This window comes from Diaphorina citri, unplaced genomic scaffold (assembly GCF_000475195.1).
Source record: "Diaphorina citri unplaced genomic scaffold, Diaci psyllid genome assembly version 1.1 scaffold15, whole genome shotgun sequence".
NCBI classification, from domain to species: Eukaryota; Metazoa; Arthropoda; class Insecta; order Hemiptera; family Psyllidae; genus Diaphorina; species Diaphorina citri.
Window position 1 is genome coordinate 1 of NW_007377454.1, and position 21577 is coordinate 21577.

General features: G+C 37.7%; 5 protein-coding genes and 1 long non-coding RNA gene across 6 annotated transcripts in view; 5 read left to right on the plus strand and 1 right to left on the minus strand.

Moving 5' to 3' along the window:
• Positions 1-13: 13 nt before the first annotated feature.
• On the minus strand, positions 14-635 carry LOC103507369 (DNA repair protein XRCC1-like; the record flags this gene model as incomplete). Its single annotated transcript, XM_008471839.3, has 2 exons — positions 455-635; positions 14-222 (listed from the first exon to the last, which is right to left on the minus strand). Coding segments are annotated over exons 1-2 (260 nt in total), but the record flags the coding sequence as incomplete, so codon positions are not given.
• A 102-nt stretch (positions 636-737) lies between these two features.
• LOC103507380 (ester hydrolase C11orf54 homolog) lies at positions 738-2011 on the plus strand. Its single transcript, XM_008471850.3, has 3 exons — positions 738-773; positions 1429-1548; positions 1869-2011. Exons 2-3 carry the CDS (start codon positions 1470-1472, stop codon positions 2009-2011), a joined length of 222 nt encoding a protein of 73 aa, XP_008470072.1. The 5' UTR covers positions 738-773; positions 1429-1469.
• Positions 2012-2048: 37 nt separating this feature from the next.
• Positions 2049-7636, plus strand: LOC103507257 (DNA repair protein XRCC1-like). The gene is made up of 11 exons (XM_008471712.3): positions 2049-2815; positions 3048-3242; positions 3351-3720; positions 3943-4050; positions 4234-4762; positions 4912-5028; positions 5323-5412; positions 5795-5946; positions 6343-6577; positions 6848-6953; positions 7327-7636. The coding sequence occupies exons 1-11, from the start codon at positions 2765-2767 to the stop codon at positions 7435-7437; spliced, it is 2064 nt and encodes a 687-aa protein (XP_008469934.1). The 5' UTR covers positions 2049-2764; the 3' UTR covers positions 7438-7636.
• Positions 7637-8289: 653 nt separating this feature from the next.
• LOC103507267 (anaphase-promoting complex subunit 15B) lies at positions 8290-20011 on the plus strand. Its single transcript, XM_008471722.3, has 4 exons — positions 8290-8598; positions 17535-17594; positions 18309-18483; positions 19170-20011. Exons 1-3 carry the CDS (start codon positions 8476-8478, stop codon positions 18462-18464), a joined length of 339 nt encoding a protein of 112 aa, XP_008469944.1. The 5' UTR covers positions 8290-8475; the 3' UTR covers positions 18465-18483; positions 19170-20011.
• The window catches only part of LOC103507420 (probable ATP-dependent RNA helicase pitchoune), a 54122-nt gene continuing 45452 nt past the window's right edge, over positions 12908-21577 (plus strand). The window contains exons 1-3 of the mRNA XM_026822226.1: positions 12908-13275; positions 13568-13642; positions 13923-14024. Of these exons, the coding sequence (XP_026678027.1) occupies positions 13194-13275; positions 13568-13642; positions 13923-14024 (259 nt within the window). The 5' untranslated portion in view covers positions 12908-13193. The remainder of the gene's footprint in view (positions 13276-13567; positions 13643-13922; positions 14025-21577) is intronic.
• On the plus strand, positions 15474-17162 carry LOC113466655. The gene is made up of 4 exons (XR_003390992.1): positions 15474-15636; positions 16116-16205; positions 16588-16739; positions 17137-17162. It is a non-coding gene; the product is annotated as an uncharacterized LOC113466655 (long non-coding RNA).

The window sequence follows — 21577 nt, forward strand, 5'->3', positions numbered from 1 at the left end:
AAAGCCACGCAACTTTGTTTGACTCACCTTGTAATCATCAGGGTTACTTGACTTTGCCACAAACACCTCTACAAAGGCTGAAAATTCATTTCCAATGTCTATTCCATTGATTTGAACTTGGCTGGATAGCTGTAAAATAGCCACTGCTTGCTTCTCGCCCATGCTCTTGCATTTCCATTTCTTTGTAGACTCTGGATTCAGCAAGTTATCAGCTTTATGAACCTGAAATAACAGACCATTGATGAGAATGCATGTGCACACAATACTAAGATCTGAGTATCATAGTTATGACACAAGTTTTGAACATTAATTTATAGCTGATTGTCATCTAGGTAACTACTGTTTTAGTAAAATTGTCAAATCTGATGCCAAATTGCCAAAGCTCCTCTAAAGTAGTCCTATGGTCCCTGTATTGGTGTATTCCAACCTATCCTGTTATTTCAAGAAAACTTACAGGATCTTCGCTGCTGTAACTCACAACACGGGCAAACTTGATTGGCGCCATTGAATTCTGAGCTGGGATAAATTAGGGAATCTCCATCAGAACTGAAAAAATCTACAAAAATCAAAAAGTTCAAAAACTCCAGTTTCCTTTTTCGCCTTCAACCAGTCAACCATAACTTTTGAAATTTCCCGCCAATGGAAGGAGACAAAATAAGCGTATTTTCTTATCAATTTTTTGTTAAATACGCTCCTATATAAAACCGCCATTTTGAATTGAGAGTTGTAGCGGTTGTAGCAGCCTCTTTTAAAAAAGGGCCACGAATTTGTAGGTAGGTAGCTTCTGTATTTTTTTGTGCTTTTGATTAATCTATCTTTAATTTCTTTTCCTTTTTTACTCCACAATGGGACGCAATTATAATACATACGAGTATTTATCGGATTATCGGTGTACCTTCTTTCTTCTTTGATTACGTAAGAACACTATTAAGAACGGGCTAATGACTAGACGCGGCTGCAGGCATTTTACGTCTCGCACATAGGTATTTATTTATTCATATCGAAGTTCCTATCTAGCTAGCTAATTCCAACTTTTACTTAAACATAAGAGCTCTAGCAAAATATCGTCGTGGAATACTTTCACCAGTAATAGCACTAGGTACCTACCCCACCCGAACTGAACTTCGTAGGTAATTAGCTGCCAGCATGTGAGTCCGGTACTTACATATATTACTACCTATTAGCGTACTCTCTGCTCTGTTATTACGTGTACTTCAGTATTGATAGAACGTTGTATTAGAGGTGTTTGTTTACAGGTTTACACTTTTATCTCTTTATCACTAACAATAGGAAAAAATATTGATAATAGTCCGGTCATCTCCTTATTCGGTTGACGCGATTACTCCTCAGTACCTATATATATTCGAATCAAAATTACGATATTTTGAGTAAAAAATAATCTTAGGTACTTATACTTTTTACGCTAAGTCAGTGCCAGTGAAAACTACTTACCTCTATTATATTGCAACATGGCAGTTTTAAAATTGGACCAGTTGAGCATAGATCGTAGAGATCTATTTGTTCCACCCGTGGATGACGTTATTAGTGGTTAGTATGAGTACCTACTTTTAATTTGAGCAGCCAGTCTAGTTAGCTTGGTTGGTAGCGCGTCTGCCTTGTAAGCGGTAAGCCGCGGGTTCGATTCCCGCCTGGGGCGGATTTTATCCTGAACGGATGATGTTCGTTCTCAGAACTGCTGGCTTTCTCCTATCCTGTCTTCCTTCTCTATTCGATTTCGGGACGATAAGACTTTTGCAGTTACCAGTTCTCTCTATCAAAACTTTTTTTTTTAGTGATTTGAGCGGTCATTTTCGTTTCTATCCTTCTTCCCTTCAACTTTTCCAGCTAATTTATTACTTTTGTTTCAGTATTGAACCAAGGACTTGGCAAATACTTCAAAGAGGTGTCCGTCAGTTTCACTGAATGCCCTAATCTGACTTCGCATCCGTTCAATTTAACCAGTGCAGGTTCGTATTTTGCATATGTTAGTGATAAAGAGATAAAAGTGTAAACCTGTAAACAAACACCTCTAATACAACGTTCTATCAATACTGAAGTACACGTAATAACAGAGCAGAGAGTACGCTAATAGGTAGTAATATATGTAAGTACCGGACTCACATGCTGGCAGCTAATTACCTACGAAGTTCAGTTCGGGTGGGGTAGGTACCTAGTGCTATTACTGGTGAAAGTATTCCACGACGATATTTTGCTAGAGCTCTTATGTTTAAGTAAAAGTTGGAATTAGCTAGCTAGATAGGAACTTCGATATGAATAAATAAATACCTATGTGCGAGACGTAAAATGCCTGCAGCCGCGTCTAGTCATTAGCCCGTTCTTAATAGTGTTCTTACGTAATCAAAGAAGAAAGAAGGTACACCGATAATCCGATAAATACTCGTATGTATTATAATTGCGTCCCATTGTGGAGTAAAAAAGGAAAAGAAATTAAAGATAGATTAATCAAAAGCACAAAAAAATACAGAAGCTACCTACCTACAAATTCGTGGCCCTTTTTTAAAAGAGGCTGCTACAACCGCTACAACTCTCAATTCAAAATGGCGGTTTTATATAGGAGCGTATTTAACAAAAAATTGATAAGAAAATACGCTTATTTTGTCTCCTTCCATTGGCGGGAAATTTCAAAAGTTATGGTTGACTGGTTGAAGGCGAAAAAGGAAACTGGAGTTTTTGAACTTTTTGATTTTTGTAGATTTTTTCAGTTCTGATGGAGATTCCCTAATTTATCCCAGCTCAGAATTCAATGGCGCCAATCAAGTTTGCCCGTGTTGTGAGTTACAGCAGCGAAGATCCTGTAAGTTTTCTTGAAATAACAGGATAGGTTGGAATACACCAATACAGGGACCATAGGACTACTTTAGAGGAGCTTTGGCAATTTGGCATCAGATTTGACAATTTTACTAAAACAGTAGTTACCTAGATGACAATCAGCTATAAATTAATGTTCAAAACTTGTGTCATAACTATGATACTCAGATCTTAGTATTGTGTGCACATGCATTCTCATCAATGGTCTGTTATTTCAGGTTCATAAAGCTGATAACTTGCTGAATCCAGAGTCTACAAAGAAATGGAAATGCAAGAGCATGGGCGAGAAGCAAGCAGTGGCTATTTTACAGCTATCCAGCCAAGTTCAAATCAATGGAATAGACATTGGAAATGAATTTTCAGCCTTTGTAGAGGTGTTTGTGGCAAAGTCAAGTAACCCTGATGATTACAAGGTGAGTCAAACAAAGTTGCGTGGCTTTTGTTGAAATTTACTTATTTAGAATTGAAGTTTCTTAGTCCATTTAATATTTTTTTTGCTCAACACAATTTACTGGTTTCAGGTGCTGTTACCAGCTGTATTCATGATGTCCATTCAGGATTCCAAACAAGGTGTAGGCATTAACAGTGTGCGTTTCTTCAAATCAGAAAGTTTGCTTCATGCTGATGAAACCTGGGATCGAATCAAAGTAGTGTGTTCACAGCCATACAACAAATGTGTTCAGTATGGACTGGCATTTGTCACCGTTCACTCAGCCACTGTAGACAAGAAGGATGATGTAGCATCTCCTAGTACAAGCTCACAATCAACACCATCTCAGAAATTAGGGAATTTTATTCTGAAAGATGATTCCTCTGATTCCAGTCCTATATCATTAGGGAACTGGTTCTCCAAGAGAAAAGCAATCTCACCACCTAAAGAGTATACAAAAGGTAATCAATTTATGAAAAATCTATGGATAATATTCACTAGTTCTTGTGCATGTAAGGTATCTTCTTTCATTTAAAACAAAGTGGTCTTGAACTATAACTGGAAAATTCAGATATGAAGAGTGCCCTGAAAGGGACTGTCATGAAAACTACAAGTTACATCTTCAGTACCTACAAGTTTCCTCCTAGACACTAATCTGACTTGTTTTAATTTTATTGTTTCAGTGCCCAGAACATCTTTAGCTTCTTCAATCAAAGAAGATTCTAGCCCTCAACTGGTGAAAGTTGATAAGCCTAAGAAGAAGGAGCCAAAGAAGAAAAATGATGACTTTAGTAAGTCCATGAGTTTTACTTCAATGAGAAAAATGTAAAAATAATAGAATAGAAGGGTGTGTTGTATTTAAACATAATATTGTTTTCTTATAAACGAGGAAATAATATCCCAGGAAGAGAGAAACCACAGATCAGGGTGTACTTAATATTGTTCATGACAATGGTTTTCTCCTTTGATAATAGGTGGCAGGATAGAAGTGAAAGTACCTGAAAACAACGGAAGTGCAAGGCGAGCTAACCATGGCCCTCTACTTTATGTTCCTGATGAGGATGACTCTAATGATAGCAAAGATGGCAAAACAAATGGCAACAAACATACTGACAAAACCAAAGATGTCAGACCAAGTACAAGTGAGAAAAAAGATGGCAAGGGAGAGAAGAAGAAAGATTCACAAGGATCAGAAAAGAAAAAAGATTTACAAGGGTCTGATAAGAAAAAAGATTCTAGCAAGAAAGAAGCGGATTCTCAGAGAAGCAATGACTCCAAAGCTAGACATGACCTTTCTAAGAAACCTCAAAACCCTCAGACTCCCACTGCCTCTGTGTCTGGCACTTCCAGAAAACGAACGAAACCTTTCAGTAAACTTCTGGAAGGAGTGACATTCGTGATTAGTGGATTTGAAAACCCACTGCGAAGCGACCTTAGAAATCAAGCACTGGAAATGGGAGCATACTATAAAGCTAACTGGGATGGAAGTTGTACTCATCTTGTGTAAGTTTCTTCTCTGTTCTACCATTTAGCAGGTACCTACCCAAGCAATTAATTTGAAAAAATAAGAATACATATCACAGAATTTATTATCATTTCAGTGTGAAAAACGTTCTAAAAAATAATGGAGTTATTTTTCTTTTCTTTTTCAGGTGTGCTTTCCCCAACACACCCAAGTGTCGTTCTGTGCAAAGTTTAAACGGAAAAATTGTTACCAAAGATTGGATTGGTGATTGTTATAACCAGTGCAAGCGACTGCCTTGGAGAAGGTATGTAGATAGCAGTCTAAAACAAAACGTTTAACAATAAATTAGTGATCTTCGCAGAGTTATGTAGTTTTGCCATGGGTAGTCATCATGGTTTTGAAGAATGACCATCCTCGGGAAAAGTGAGCCATTTGTGGGATAATAATGGCAAACACCATGTCAAATGCTATTTATGAAAAAAACGTCAATCAGATTATTAGATCTGCCTTTTTTTTTAAATGAATGGTCTCCAAAAGATATTTGTTCTTTCCAACAAAAGATTCAACGTGAAAAATATACGTTTGTCTATTGTTTCAGGTATGCTTTAATCAAAGCAGATCGCGATCAGTCTGAGAGTGAAGAAGAAATTGACGAGGAAAGAGTTAAACCTAAAATATCTCCTTCAACGTAAGTGAAAAAAGCCCTTCATTTACCTTGTAAGCGGTAGGTCGCAGGATCGAGTTCCACCCGGGGCGAACTTTATCCTAAACAGTGAAGAAATAAGATTCGTTCTCGGAACGGCTGGCTTTCTCCTATCCTGTCCTCCTTTTCTCTTTGATTTCGGGACGATAAAACCTCCGTTGTTTCAGTGCCTTTTTTGAAATCTTTTTTCTTCTTCTTTTGTTGTGTACTTTATCCAAGTAAAGGAAAAGTCAACTAATATATTTTTGCCTCAAATCTATTGTTAATTCAAAACTGAAATATACATTTTTTACTGCACTTTCTCTTGTTGTAACTGAGTCTATTAATGTTGTCTACTGAGTCTATTTTACTGGATTTATTTCTAAAGTTCCAGACTTCTCCTGGGTTCAGCTGTATCCAATCACGACGTATCTCCATCTACCACCAGCACCTCTCAAGCTACCAGTGGCATCAGTTCCTCTCATACTCAGTCTACCTCGTCCCAAGATTCTCAACCTAGTGGGTTATTCCCACCTCAAGGTGAGCTCCTTTAGCGTAGTGGTCACTGCGCTCGTCTTGCTCTCGGGAGACCCGGGTTTGAGTCCCAGCAGGGGGGGGGGTCAAAAAATTTGTATCATGCAAATGATTGTTTCCGTGACTGGCTGTTCCAGGGCCCACTCAGCCTCGTGAGGAAAATGAGTAGCTATGTATGATGTAAATGCGCATAGTGACTGGTTCGTTCAGCATGTTAGGTAAACATAGGTGCTGGGTTCTTGAGATATTTGGAAAATCCTACAATGCTGCAGTGAGCACCAAAGTCGTGATATAATAACACAATGAAACAGCATTTATTTATTATTTTTAAGGAGAATAGCCTAGTGGTCAAGTTCCTTGACATTTGACAACAACATATTTATTATTTATTCCCACATCAAGCTGCAAGTAGTTCCCAATCTCCATCCACTAGCTCTACTCTCCTTCAGTCTCCAAGATCTCAGTCTGTAGATCCATATGATGGGGACACTGACATAGATGAAAGTCCAGAGTTCAGTGGCAAGTTACCAGCCGGTCGATTTAGCAACATGTTCAAAGATTTGAGTTTCTTGGTCCACTCTAGTCTGGGAGAGTCTATGCAGAATAAACTCTTCCGATATATTACAACTTATGGAGGGTAAGTGTGTTATAATTAAGCTGGGATTTACAATGACATGTTACCTTCGGAAATTCTTGGAGGTTGATTGGACCGTAGGCGAGACTCCGAAAATTTGGAGCTTGGTCTGGTGTCTCATTGTTTTTCTAATTAAAATTGATGGTCGCTCAAATAAATTACTTGAGAGTCTTCTGCCATAACGTTAATTTTACTAATACATACTACTGTAATACTGATTTTACTGTATTAGTAATACTTTAGTAATATTCTCCCTCTGCTTCTTATCTACAGGTATTGTTCCTGTGAAGGACAAAGCAAGTACACCCCAATACCAAAGCCAAGTCAGGATGAACATTTTGATTATGTTCTTGCAGACACACTAGATCGTGATGAAAAGGTATGCACTATTTTCTGTAGTAGGAGAAGTTTTTTTTGGTGAAAACAATAAGGTAGTGGGAACAATATTCTTCAATGATAATGACTACTTCTGTGGTTTATGGCTACGAATTCTGTGTTTGTTATCTTCTATGGAATTCTGTGGCTTACATTAGAAAGCCACAGAATTCCATAAAGTTCGGTCAGAAAGTTTGACCGCGCTATTATATATAGTCTCAAACAGAATGGTTGATTATCTACTTTTCCTTTTAGAAGGATGTCATCAGCCACAGAGTTTGGGCTATAGCCCAACTTTGTTTTGATTATTATTAAGGCTTACTAAAGAAAGCTGTTGTTATTCTTAATATGAATGATTTTTACTTTTCTTGTTTCAGATTAAATATGTCAAGTCAAGATGTATCAAAAGTGCTTGGATTTGGGAGTGTGTTAACCAGAACAAACTTGTCGACTGTAGTGATTACACAATCAAAACAGAAGAAAATTGAAAGTGATATCTCAAATCTCATGCATTGGGGATATTTCATGACCTACTAAGTACAAGAATTACAACGTGTCTTGTCATACCATTTCTCATGTTCAAAATGTGACAGAATTGTTTTGTAGAAGAGCTCCCTGATCTAAAAGACATCTGTCACCCTAGTATTTCATTTTCTGACAAAAAAAAGTAGATCTAAATTCTTACCCATCTAATAAGATTGAAGGCCTCAAAGGCTGCACAGTGCACAACTGCACATGAAGATGATGGCTTATTTAAGCTATAGTTTCTAGAATCTATTAGTAGATATAAAATATTTCTGAATATTTTCGTCTTCTTTTTTGCAATTAAAAACACCATTATATTGTTTTTGTAAGATTTTTACTGTTATAAAAATATTTTACTTACCTAAACTAATACCTGCGTACGTTACTTTCTATTACCATAGTTTTTTTTTTTTGAAGATGTTTGATAGACGGAACTGTAACTGCTAACACCTATTCCGAAATTTATTCCGAAATTTCGGGACGATAAGACGAAGTGAGGAGAAGGAAAACAGGATAGGAGAAAGCCAGCGGTTCCAAGAACGAACCTTATCTGTTTAGAATAAAGTCCACCCCGGGCAGGAATCGAATCCGCGATCTAGCGCTTACAAAGCAGACGCTCTAGCCGCTCTACCCTCCAGGCTAACCAAATAACGATGCAGCGGAAAGATTGGAGTTTGAGAAGTGTGCCGCGGCAGCGACAACTTTGGGAAGCACTGTTCTACACCTATAGAACGACGATGTGAACGGACCCTTTTATTTGTATTTTTGTGGCGGCAAATTTCAAATAAATTCAAATTATAAAAATTTGAAATTTCAAGTTTTTGGGATTTTTTTTTTTTTTGACTTTTGAATTAGCTCCATAAATAAAAAAAGAAACTCTTGGAAAAAGAACAAGAATCTAAAGCCCAGCATAGAGTTGATTGGAAGAGGCCTCAGTTTCATTCTACTTGCCTCAAGTTTTCACCATCATATTTAGCTTGTCAGTTAGCTGAGCCGACAGAATGCATCTTCCATTGTTCCCGGAACTAAAACCCAAAGTTGTAGATCCTCTATGGTTCAAAGTGTCTGGGTCTGCTAGTGATGAAGCAGAACTGACTCAGATGGAACAACAACATCAAGCTTGGGTATGTATTTTAGTCAGTGGCGTAGCGTCCATATAAGGCGTGTATGGCGGCCATACACTCGAAATTTCACTCAAATACCCTTAAATATTGACTTTAAATAATTAATGTATTTTTATTAGATGAATAAAAATTATTATCACTTAAAATTGTTAAAAATCCCTTAAAATCCCTAAATTCATTTTTATCCCAGTCAGACCTGAAAAATCCCTGAAAAGGGATAAAAATCCCACTGCGTCGGGATAAGATACAGTAAGAACACTACGCAGGGCACCTTACACCGCTACATGTATGAAAGGGTATTACTTACCCAACCACATCTATTTTGGTATGGAATTGGATGCGTGTTAAATAGTGAGAATGTAGGACGCCTTAGAACAAAGAACGTGTACTGACTATGATGCTCCTATGCTGAGATACTCTTTAGAATGTGTGAATGTGAAGCATGTTTTGAATGTTTGAATCGTTCGTTGATTTTTGTTCTCATTGTCGCTTGAAAAGATAATATACTGCTATTTCTCCCACTCCTCTCAAAAAAAACTTCTCCTACTACAGAAAATAGTGCATACCTTTTCATCACGATCTAGTGTGTCTGCAAGAACATAATCAAAATGTTCATCCTGACTTGGCTTTGGTATTGGGGTGTACTTGCTTTGTCCTTCACAGGAACAATACCTGTAGATAAGAAGCAGAGGGAGAATATTACTAAAGTATTACTAATACAGTAAAATCAGTATTACAGTAGTATGTATTAGTAAAATTAACGTTATGGCAGAAGACTCTCAAGTAATTTATTTGAGCGACCATCAATTTTAATTAGAAAAACAATGAGACACCAGACCAAGCTCCAAATTTTCGGAGTCTCGCCTACGGTCCAATCAACCTCCAAGAATTTCCGAAGGTAACATGTCATTGTAAATCCCAGCTTAATTATAACACACTTACCCTCCATAAGTTGTAATATATCGGAAGAGTTTATTCTGCATAGACTCTCCCAGACTAGAGTGGACCAAGAAACTCAAATCTTTGAACATGTTGCTAAATCGACCGGCTGGTAACTTGCCACTGAACTCTGGACTTTCATCTATGTCAGTGTCCCCATCATATGGATCTACAGACTGAGATCTTGGAGACTGAAGGAGAGTAGAGCTAGTGGATGGAGATTGGGAACTACTTGCAGCTTGATGTGGGAATAAATAATAAATATGTTGTTGTCAAATGTCAAGGAACTTGACCACTAGGCTATTCTCCTGTTATGACACAAGTTTTGAACATTAATTTATAGCTGATTGTCATCTAGGTAACTACTGTTTTAGTAAAATTGTCAAATCTGATGCCAAATTGCCAAAGCTCCTCTAAAGTAGTCCTATGGTCCCTGTATTGGTGTATTCCAACCTATCCTGTTATTTCAAGAAAACTTACAGGATCTTCGCTGCTGTAACTCACAACACGGGCAAACTTGATTGGCGCCATTGAATTCTGAGCTGGGATAAATTAGGGAATCTCCATCAGAACTGAAAAAATCTACAAAAATCAAAAAGTTCAAAAACTCCAGTTTCCTTTTTCGCCTTCAACCAGTCAACCATAACTTTTGAAATTTCCCGCCAATGGAAGGAGACAAAATAAGCGTATTTTCTTATCAATTTTTTGTTAAATACGCTCCTATATAAAACCGCCATTTTGAATTGAGAGTTGTAGCGGTTGTAGCAGCCTCTTTTAAAAAAGGGCCACGAATTTGTAGGTAGGTAGCTTCTGTATTTTTTTGTGCTTTTGATTAATCTATCTTTAATTTCTTTTCCTTTTTTACTCCACAATGGGACGCAATTATAATACATACGAGTATTTATCGGATTATCGGTGTACCTTCTTTCTTCTTTGATTACGTAAGAACACTATTAAGAACGGGCTAATGACTAGACGCGGCTGCAGGCATTTTACGTCTCGCACATAGGTATTTATTTATTCATATCGAAGTTCCTATCTAGCTAGCTAATTCCAACTTTTACTTAAACATAAGAGCTCTAGCAAAATATCGTCGTGGAATACTTTCACCAGTAATAGCACTAGGTACCTACCCCACCCGAACTGAACTTCGTAGGTAATTAGCTGCCAGCATGTGAGTCCGGTACTTACATATATTACTACCTATTAGCGTACTCTCTGCTCTGTTATTACGTGTACTTCAGTATTGATAGAACGTTGTATTAGAGGTGTTTGTTTACAGGTTTACACTTTTATCTCTTTATCACTAACAATAGGAAAAAATATTGATAATAGTCCGGTCATCTCCTTATTCGGTTGACGCGATTACTCCTCAGTATATTCGAATCAAAATTACGATATTTTGAGTAAAAAATAATCTTAGGTACTTATACTTTTTACGCTAAGTCAGTGCCAGTGAAAACTACTTACCTCTATTATATTGCAACATGGCAGTTTTAAAATTGGACCAGTTGAGCATAGATCGTAGAGATCTATTTGTTCCACCCGTGGATGACGTTATTAGTGGTTAGTATGAGTACCTACTTTTAATTTGAGCAGCCAGTCTAGTTAGCTTGGTTGGTAGCGCGTCTGCCTTGTAAGCGGTAAGCCGCGGGTTCGATTCCCGCCTGGGGCGGATTTTATCCTGAACGGATGATGTTCGTTCTCAGAACTGCTGGCTTTCTCCTATCCTGTCTTCCTTCTCTATTCGATTTCGGGACGATAAGACTTTTGCAGTTACCAGTTCTCTCTATCAAAACTTTTTTTTTTAGTGATTTGAGCGGTCATTTTCGTTTCTATCCTTCTTCCCTTCAACTTTTCCAGCTAATTTATTACTTTTGTTTCAGTATTGAACCAAGGACTTGGCAAATACTTCAAAGAGGTGTCCGTCAGTTTCACTGAATGCCCTAATCTGACTTCGCATCCGTTCAATTTAACCAGTGCAGGTTCGTATTTTGCATAGAAATGATAATTAATTCTGTGATATGTATTCTTTTTTTTTTTTTTTTTCTTTTCAAATTAATTGCTTGGGTAGGTACCTGCTAAATGGTAGAACAGAGAAGAAACTTACACAAGATGAGTACAACTTCCATCCCAGTTAGCTTTATAGTATGCTCCCATTTCCAGTGCTTGATTTCTAAGGTCGCTTCGCAGTGGGTTTTCAAATCCACTAATCACGAATGTCACTCCTTCCAGAAGTTTACTGAAAGGTTTCGTTCGTTTTCTGGAAGTGCCAGACACAGAGGCAGTGGGAGTCTGAGGGTTTTGAGGTTTCTTAGAAAGGTCATGTCTAGCTTTGGAGTCATTGCTTCTCTGAGAATCCGCTTCTTTCTTGCTAGAATCTTTTTTCTTATCAGACCCTTGTAAATCTTTTTTCTTTTCTGATCCTTGTGAATCTTTCTTCTTCTCTCCCTTGCCATCTTTTTTCTCACTTGTACTTGGTCTGACATCTTTGGTTTTGTCAGTATGTTTGTTGCCATTTGTTTTGCCATCTTTGCTATCATTAGAGTCATCCTCATCAGGAACATAAAGCGTAGCCAGCGTAATTAGCTTGGAGGGTACCGCTCCTGCCTTGTGATGGTTCCCGTAAGGGGATAAACAGATTAGGTTCATTCTCGGAACGGCTGGCTTTCTCTTTCTCCTATCCATCCAGCCAGCTTAGTTAGCTTGATTGGTAGCGCGTCTTCCTTGTAAGCGCCAAGCCGCGGGTCCAATCCCCCCCTTGAGGCGAATTTTATCCATGTTCTCCTTTCTCTCAATCAAACCTCGTGAAAAATAGAAATAGTGGCCCCTCTATCTCTTTCTTTCCTCACCTCTGTTTTTATTACTATTTATTACAGGAAGGACTTGACCTAAGACTTCAACACTTCCACAGTTTCAATCACCACAATCAGGGAGGCCATTATCACTATGATGTAAATGCAGAGACTGTATCTTACACAGCTTATCTTAACATAGCCACCACCATACATCGGGTTGATAAGCCATTGTAGATTCGAGAAAAAAGAGAACAAAATACTTATCTAGGTAGGTACCTACTCATATCTATGTAATAAAATGCTTGTCACCAATAAAATTTATTTATGTTATTGATATGTTGAAAAATAAATATTAACGTTTTCATTTGAATTTATCGCCCTTTTTCAGTTAATTTCTTGAGTTGACGTGATTTTTTACTTTATTTATTAAAAAAAGTGGTGCAACTGGCTCATTAGAACGATTTTTTTTCCATTTCCGATCATCTAATAAAAATACGCTCATCTACTTGAAAAAAATACGTTCACGACACAAACACGTGTTTTTGTTTATCTTTTTATTTCAACTTCAACTCGTGTGAGTCGTGTGGTTTTGGTTTTACTTTCCTCAAAAAATATTTTTAAAAAATAATTAAATTGTTAATTAAATAATTATTAATTTCATTTAAATTTGAGTGAAGTCTTCATTTTCTGCTTCCTGGTTGGCTCTGTGAAATCCCCATTGATAGCACCTTCCATTGTTGAACCAAAACCTTTAGGCTAGTCCCTCTTGGATACTGGGAAGACCATCACCTAGTACCCTTTACAGCTCACAGGGTAGACTACTTTTAGATGAAATATTGAAAGCTTTAGCTTCTCAAAATGTCTAAAGACACGGAAAAACACTTGATGAACAAGATAACCAAGAGAGAAAAGAAAAAGTTGAAAATATTGCAGTCGAAAGGTAAGAAAACCATCTATGGTGCTGACCTTATCAAATGTTCAACACTTGTATGTTTCTACTCTTATGGTTTGTTTGTTTGTTTCTACTCTTATGGTTGACCAACACTAACTGAAACATGTCAAGTAACCTCATGCAATTTTGATGGGCAAGTCCATCAAGTATATTTTGCTCGTAGAAACCATGTAAGTTACCTGCCCACTACCCTAATACAACAAAGAACTATAACTATCAAAGTTGTACGCATCAAGCTTTTTCCCCTCCAATTATTTTTGCTCATTTTGTTTAATTTCAGAAAAATCCAAACCAGCTGAAAAAGACTCTGATGCCAATGAAGATGAAGATCAAACCAATGCTGTAGAGGTCCAGTGTAAGTAAATACCAATTTCTTCATATTAAAGTGTACAGACACAAGAAATCACTAACTGAGTAGGTACCTACTAATAGCCTTGTTTGACTGTCTAAATAAGACATAATTTATTATACTATATTATGAATTTGATTCTTTATATCAAAGTGTCAAAGACACAAGTAACCACATTATTTTATTTACCTTCACACTAAAATGAAATGCAACCACATTTATACCTCTGATTTACATTTATTTTTTATTTTATTTTATTATTATTATTATTATTATTTTTTTTCAGTACCTGGATCTGATGTTGCTCTTGAAATTCTAAGCAGCACACAGTTTGAAGCACTCAAAGGCAAAGTATGTGAGAATACCCTGAAAGCCATAGCAGACATGGGTTTCACCAAAATGACAGAAATCCAAGCCCGTACCATTCCTCCTCTGCTGGAAGGAAGGGATTTGGTTGGGTCTGCTAAGACAGGATCGGGCAAAACACTGGCGTTCTTGGTTCCTGCTGTTGAATTAATTTACAATTTGAAATTTATGCCAAGAAATGGTAAGTCATGGTAAACATTGACAATTTACTCAACATTAGACTGATTGATCTATTGGGTGTCATCAAAACACATTTTACCTGTTTTTCTTCATACTCAATTGATCCTAAAGGCAAGGTAAACTTAGACCCTTGACAAATGGAGTGTACCTAGTGGCATGTAATGTGTTCAAGTCCACTCAACCCCCAACAGTCATTAAGGTGCAAACTCTTATTTTCTGACAACTATCTGTTTTCCATTGGTATTTCTCCACTTATTAATCTCTTGTATTTCGAATGGCTCGTGTTCAAAGATCTGACACCACCCCTGATCTCAGTAGGAACAGTGATCTCGACAGATGTGGTAAGTTTTGACATCAAGGCGAAATCCTAGTTAGCTCGGAGGGTATAGCTCTCTTTTCTTGTAAGCGTTACCGTTGGGTCGCGGGTCCCCGAACTTTATCAAATGAGAAACAGCCCAAGAGGTGTGTTTACTGGAACTTGGCCTGAAGCACTGCCGTGCACTCAAAGTTCGACTGGCGACGGCGATAGTTTTTCATTCCTACTAGTGTACATACTTACCTTTCCTTCAAGTCCTTGACTGCAATAAAAACTGGCAAGTAAAGCGAACGTTGTATCTTCACTGGCCGGTTGTAAAACATCAATCACTTCTCTGTTGGTGATTTTAGCAATCCGAGGAATGAGAAACAGCCCAAGAGGTGTGTTTACTGGAACTTGGCCTGAAGCACTGCTGTGCACTCAAAGTTCGACTGGCGACGGCGATAGCTTTTCATCCCTACTAGTGTACATACTTACCTTTCCTTCAAGTCCTTGACTGCAATATAAACTGGCAAGTAAAGCGAACGTTGTATCTTCACTGGCCGGTTGTAAAACATCAATCACTTCTCTGTTGGTGATTTTAGCAATCCGAGTTCCGTTTTGGCAAGATTTTTCATTTGCAACCGTCACATCAAAGACGCCCTCACAGTTTGTTCCCGCAAAGCGCCAAGAGCCTGCTCCAGCCCCAACGGCGAAAGTTGGCTTTGTCTGCGTTACGTTGATTAAATCTTTGAGGTCGTAAATTTTGGATTTGTTAGCGATTGGTTCCAAGAATGAGGCACCTCCGTATTCTACTAAACTGGGAGATCCACTGAGACCTAGAAGGAGAAATTTTTCAACACTTTATTTCCATCAATCGTACCACTGGTGTCCCATCCCTGCATGCATTGACCCCTTTAGCAGGTACCTACCCAAGCAATTAATTTGAAAAAAATAAGAATACATATCACAGAATTAATTATCATTTCAGTGTGAATAATGTTCTAAAAAATAATGGAGTTATTTTTCTTTTCTTTTTCAGGTGTGCTTTCCCCAACACACCCAAGTGTCGTTCTGTGCAAAGTTTAAACGGAAAAATTGTTACCAAAGATTGGATTGGTGATTGTTATAACCAGTGCAAGCGACTGCCTTGGAGAAGGTATGTAGATAGCAGTCTAAAACAAAACGTTTAACAATAAATTAGTGATCTTTGCAGAGTTATGTAGTTTTGCCATGAGTAGTCATCATGGTCTTGAAGAATGGCCGTGCTCGGAAAAAAGTGAGCCATTTTGGAAATAAGGGCAAATACCATATGAAAAAAAACGTCTTTATGAAAAAACGTGAATCAAATTATTATTTAGATAAGAAGTATCTAGGTACTTTTTTTTCTCCCATTCGCAGAGTTATGTAGTTTTGCCATGGGTAGTCATCATGGTTTTGAAGAATGACCATCCTCGGGAAAAGTGAGCCATTTGTGGGATAATAATGGCAAACACCATGTCAAATGCTATTTATGAAAAAAACGTCAATCAGATTATTAGATCTGCCTTTTTTTTTAAATGAATGGTCTCCAAAAGATATTTGTTCTTTCCAACAAAAGATTCAACGTGAAAAATATACGTTTGTCTATTGTTTCAGGTATGCTTTAATCAAAGCAGATCGCGATCAGTCTGAGAGTGAAGAAGAAATTGACGAGGAAAGAGTTAAACCTAAAATATCTCCTTCAACGTAAGTGAAAAAAGCCCTTCATTTACCTTGTAAGCGGTAGGTCGCAGGATCGAGTTCCACCCGGGGCGAACTTTATCCTAAACAGTGAAGAAATAAGATTCGTTCTCGGAACGGCTGGCTTTCTCCTATCCTGTCCTCCTTTTCTCTTTGATTTCGGGACGATAAAACCTCCGTTGTTTCAGTGCCTTTTTTGAAATCTTTTTTCTTCTTCTTTTGTTGTGTACTTTATCCAAGTAAAGGAAAAGTCAACTAATATATTTTTGCCTCAAATCTATTGTTAATTCAAAACTGAAATATACATTTTTTACTGCACTTTCTCTTGTTGTAACTGAGTCTATTAATGTTGTCTACTGAGTCTATTTTACTGGATTTATTTCTAAAGTTCCAGACTTCTCCTGGGTTCAGCTGTATCCAATCACGACGTATCTCCATCTACCACCAGCACCTCTCAAGCTACCAGTGGCATCAGTTCCTCTCATACTCAGTCTACCTCGTCCCAAGATTCTCAACCTAGTGGGTTATTCCCACCTCAAGGTGAGCTCCTTTAGCGTAGTGGTCACTGCGCTCGTCTTGCTCTCGGGAGACCCGGGTTTGAGTCCCAGCAGGGGGGGGGGGTCAAAAAATTTGTATCATGCAAATGATTGTTTCCGTGACTGGCTGTTCCAGGGCCCACTCAGCCTCGTGAGGAAAATGAGTAGCTATGTATGATGTAAATGCGCATAGTGACTGGTTCGTTCAGCATGTTAGGTAAACATAGGTGCTGGGTTCTTGAGATATTTGGAAAATCCTACAATGCTGCAGTGAGCACCAAAGTCGTGATATAATAACACAATGAAACAGCATTTATTTATTATTTTTAAGGAGAATAGCCTAGTGGTCAAGTTCCTTGACATTTGACAACAACATATTTATTATTTATTCCCACATCAAGCTGCAAGTAGTTCCCAATCTCCATCCTAGTTGAATAGTGTTTTATTTGCATCTTTTTGCAACGGTAAACAGTTTGACTTTGATTAAGTTTGGCAAAAATAACAAGGAAATTTGTCCATGAAATTTTGGACCTGACGGACTCTTTAGGGGCCCCATAGGTTCCCTTTTCCTGAGTGAGTTCTATAGTTCACTGAACTAGTATCTCAATCTGCAAGGCAACTAGGGACAATTTGTAGTGTAACATGGTTCATTAATTTACATCCTAAGCTCTTGAGTAGGTATTTCACACAGACCAAATGATTATTATGTAAAACAATATGTAAGTAAGTAGGTAGTAGTTATTTCACTAGTTTCAATAGCCACCTAATATACTGACATTTCCTTTGTTTACCTTTTCAGCTCAATGGCATTTGTCAGAAAGACTGTGATTTGACACCAATAGGAAAGACAGCTATTGAGGTAAGTATTTATAATTTCAAAGGTTAATACTCAGGACCCCCCTTTGAGAATGGAGTTAAACTATTTGGATTCTATTGGATCAACTTTAATCTCTAAGTGTGAGCTTGGCATATTATTATTATTATTATTATGATAAGGCAGTCTCTTCCTGATCCCTTTTGTGCCACCATCCATTTTTGTTTAGGACTATTGCACTGCCAAGCCCTGGCATAAGTACCTACATAGGTATGAGGAAAAAAAAAAAAAAAAAAAAAAAAAAAAAAAAAAAACCTACCCAACAAATTCACTTCCCATCTGACTTTTGTTATCACTTTTCCTGCTCTGTTCTAGACCACTTCCCATCTGACTTTTGTTATCACTTCTCCTGCTCTGTTCTAGACCACTTCCCATCTGACTTTTGTTATCACTTCTCCTGCTCTGTTCTAGACCACTTCCCATCTGACTTTTGTTATCACTTCTCCTGCTCTGTTCTAGACCACTTCCCATCTGACTTTTGTTATCACTTCTCCTGCTCTGTTCTAGACCACTTCCCATCTGACTTTTGTTATCACTTCTCCTGCTCTGTTCTAGACCACTTCCCATCTGACTTTTGTTATCACTTCTCCTGCTCTGTTCTAGACCACTTCCCATCTGACTTTTGTTATCACTTCTCCTGCTCTGTTCTAGACCACTTCCCATCTGACTTTTGTTATCATTTTTCCTTCTCTGTTCTAGACCAATGAAGAAGAAGAGGAGGATGAGGAGGAGGAAGATGACAATGAAGAGGAAGAAGACTCTTCTCATGAGGAAGATGAAGACGAGGAAGTTGACTCTTATCACCCAGCTATGAGATTTGATAACAACTCTGATGTCAGTGTGGACTATGCTTAAAACTAAAGAAGAGGAAGAGGAACTGTGATCCCTTTTGTGCCACATCCATTTTTGTTTAGGACTATTGCACTGCCAAGCCCTGGCATAAGTACCTACATAGGTATGAGAGAGAGAGAAAAAAAAAAACTTTACCTACCCAACAAATTCACTTCCCATCTGACTTTTGTTATCACTTTTCCTTCTCTCTGTTCTAGATCACTTCCCATCTGACTTTTGTTATTATTTTTCCTTCTCTGTTCTAGACCACTTCCCATCTGACTTTTGTTATCACTTCTCCTGCTCTGTTCTAGACCACTTCCCATCTGACTTTTGTTATTATTTTTCCTACTCTGTTCTAGACCACTTCCCATCTGACTTTTGTTATTATTTTTCCTTCTCTGTTCTAGACCACTTCCCATCTGACTTTTGTTCATTTTTCCTTCTCTGTTCTAGACCACTTCCCATGTCTGACTTTTGTTATCATTTTTCCTTCTCTGTTCTAGACCACTTCCCATCTGACTTTTGTTATCATTTTTCCTTCTATGTTCTAGACCAATGAAGAAGAAGAGGAGGATGAGGAGGAGGAAGATGACAATGAAGAGGAAGAAGATTCTTCTCACGAGGAAGATGAAGACGAGGAAGTCAACTCTTATCACCCAGCTATGAGATTTGATAACAACTCTGATGTCAGTGTGGACTATGCTTAAAACTAAAGAATAGTAAGAGGAACTGAACCGAAGAAGTCTTTGAAGGAAGAGGCTGAATTTGTGATAATTTTCCAGCAGTTTTGCATACAATTCAGCTTATCTGCTGTTCTATTCTTGAAGTTGATGTCAAATTGTCTTCATTTCAATGTTGAGGTTGATCCAGAATAAATCATTACCCTTGTGGTTTTCAGTCTTGCCTCATCACCCTATTTTTTCCTGCTTGGAAAGCTTTTAAGAATATGGGTTTAAGTAAGAATGGAGAAAAAAAAAAAAAAAAAAAAAAAAAAGAAGAAGAAGAGGAGGATGAGGAGGAGGAAGATGACAATGAAGAGGAAGAAGATTCTTCTCATGAGGAAGATGAAGACGAGGAAGTCGACTCTTATCACCCAGCTATGAGATTTGATAACAACTCTGATGTCAGTGTGGACTATGCTTAAAACTAAAGAAGAGGAAGAGGAACTGAACCGAAGAAGTCTTTGAAGGAAGAGGCTGAATTTGTGACAATTTTCCAGCATTTTTGCATACAATTCAGCTAATCTGCTGTTCTATTCTTGAAGTTGATGTCAAATTGCCCTCATCCGAATGTTGAGGTTGATCCAGAATAAACCATTACCCTTGTGGTTTCCAGTCGTCTCATCACCCTATTTTTTCTGCTTGGAAAGCTTTTAAGAATATGGGTTTAAGTAAGAGTGGGGAAAAAAAAGAAAAACTGAGATAACTCTATTGAAAACCGAGAAAAAGTTATTTATTTACACAGTAAACATCAAGATTATAATTATGTGGTGAGAAAAAGTAATTTTGGTAGATTTTTCTCAAGATTAGCCATATCTATAGGTAATTTTACTTCAAGTTTTATGTGCATTACATCAAAGTAGAGATCATAATATCCTAAGCTCCTGATGGAAATAGCTGAGATAGACTTGGTACTTGCATGTCAACCTTTACAGTATTATTTGATCCTCAAACTTTACATCTTGTCTCCAATCAGGAACTTTTCTGTGAAATAAAATTGAAATAGATAAAAATTATTAAAACTAAAAGAAAATTTTCTCATCAATGAAACTATGGTCTCAATTGTATTATCTTTTCTCTTTTTTATTTTCATTTTACCTCCATTTTCCCAGTTACTTTTCCAATATTTCTCTCTGTAGTCTATTTTTTCGTACGTCCCTCTATTACCATTGTTCCCCATCCTTTTCTCTCGAAACAAACTCTGGTCCTTCCCCAAGGAGGTATTTCCCTCTCCCTCCCTATTACTCTATTCCACATTCAATACCTACTAGTTTAGTATCCTACCTATTTCTTTCCTCAATACTTACAAGTGTGGTACATTTCCAGGCAAATATTTCTAAAAGTAACACAGCATTAAAAAGAGACAAAAAAGCTCTCTAAAGAAACCTTTATTTCTTTGGCTCAAGATGTGACATTACAGCACCTTTGAGTTATGGCCTGATAACTAAACAAGAAAACTAAAGCTCAATCCTTACCATGGTTACTTACAGGCCCTACTAACTCGGACATAACACACTGCTGACTAATCAAGGGTACACTTGTACAGCATTGTGAGGACAATAATTGAGGAGCTAATTGAAATTGACAAACAGGCAAGTTCGCTTATAGCCTGATTAGAGCTAAGAGTTTAATAAACTTGATTTTTGGCTTTAGTTCAGTTCAGAGTTACCGTAGAAAACAATCACACCCTGTCACCATGGAAACAAATCTTTTCAAGACCTCTCAACCAGGACATTTTGCAGGTAGGTACTTACGAATAAGATTCACGGATTGAACTGGTTCTCCACTCAACAGGATCCAAAGGAAAACAGTTATAAAGATAAATCTCTGATAACAAGGTACAAAAGTATTCCACAGAATGAAAAGAATACAAATGGACAAAGGAAAAGGACAAATGCCCTTTTGATAATTTGATTTTAATTTTTTGAAATCTGGCGCCATTGTATGGCGTATTTTTATAAACGATTTTCAAGAGCGTATTTTTTTAAGGTGATATTTTTTTATGACGTACATAAGCGTATTTTCTGAGCACGGGGCAAGTTGTATCACGTAAAAAAAAAAAAAAAAAAAAAAAAAAAGTGTGGTACATGCGTTATGAACGTGACATCTCGGGTCGACTCGCCGCTCTCCTCAGCTTCTCCAGATATTTTGTTTTTCCACCCGCACGTAGGTTTTTGAACGCGTCGTGGATCACGCCCTACGTTCACCTCACTTTTCACTCGTCTCAGGCGCTCGATATTCTCCAGTTCTTTGAGAACGAACTGTTGTTTACGGTCGAGTTTTTCACGGAGCCGTTTTTCGTCTTGTTTTCTGAAAGAACGGGAAGCTTTGTCACTCCTGGGAGTTCGATTCTACAGAGAGTAGCTCGTTACTTTAGGAAGTAAATCAAGATAGGAAGCTATTCTGGTGGGCGAT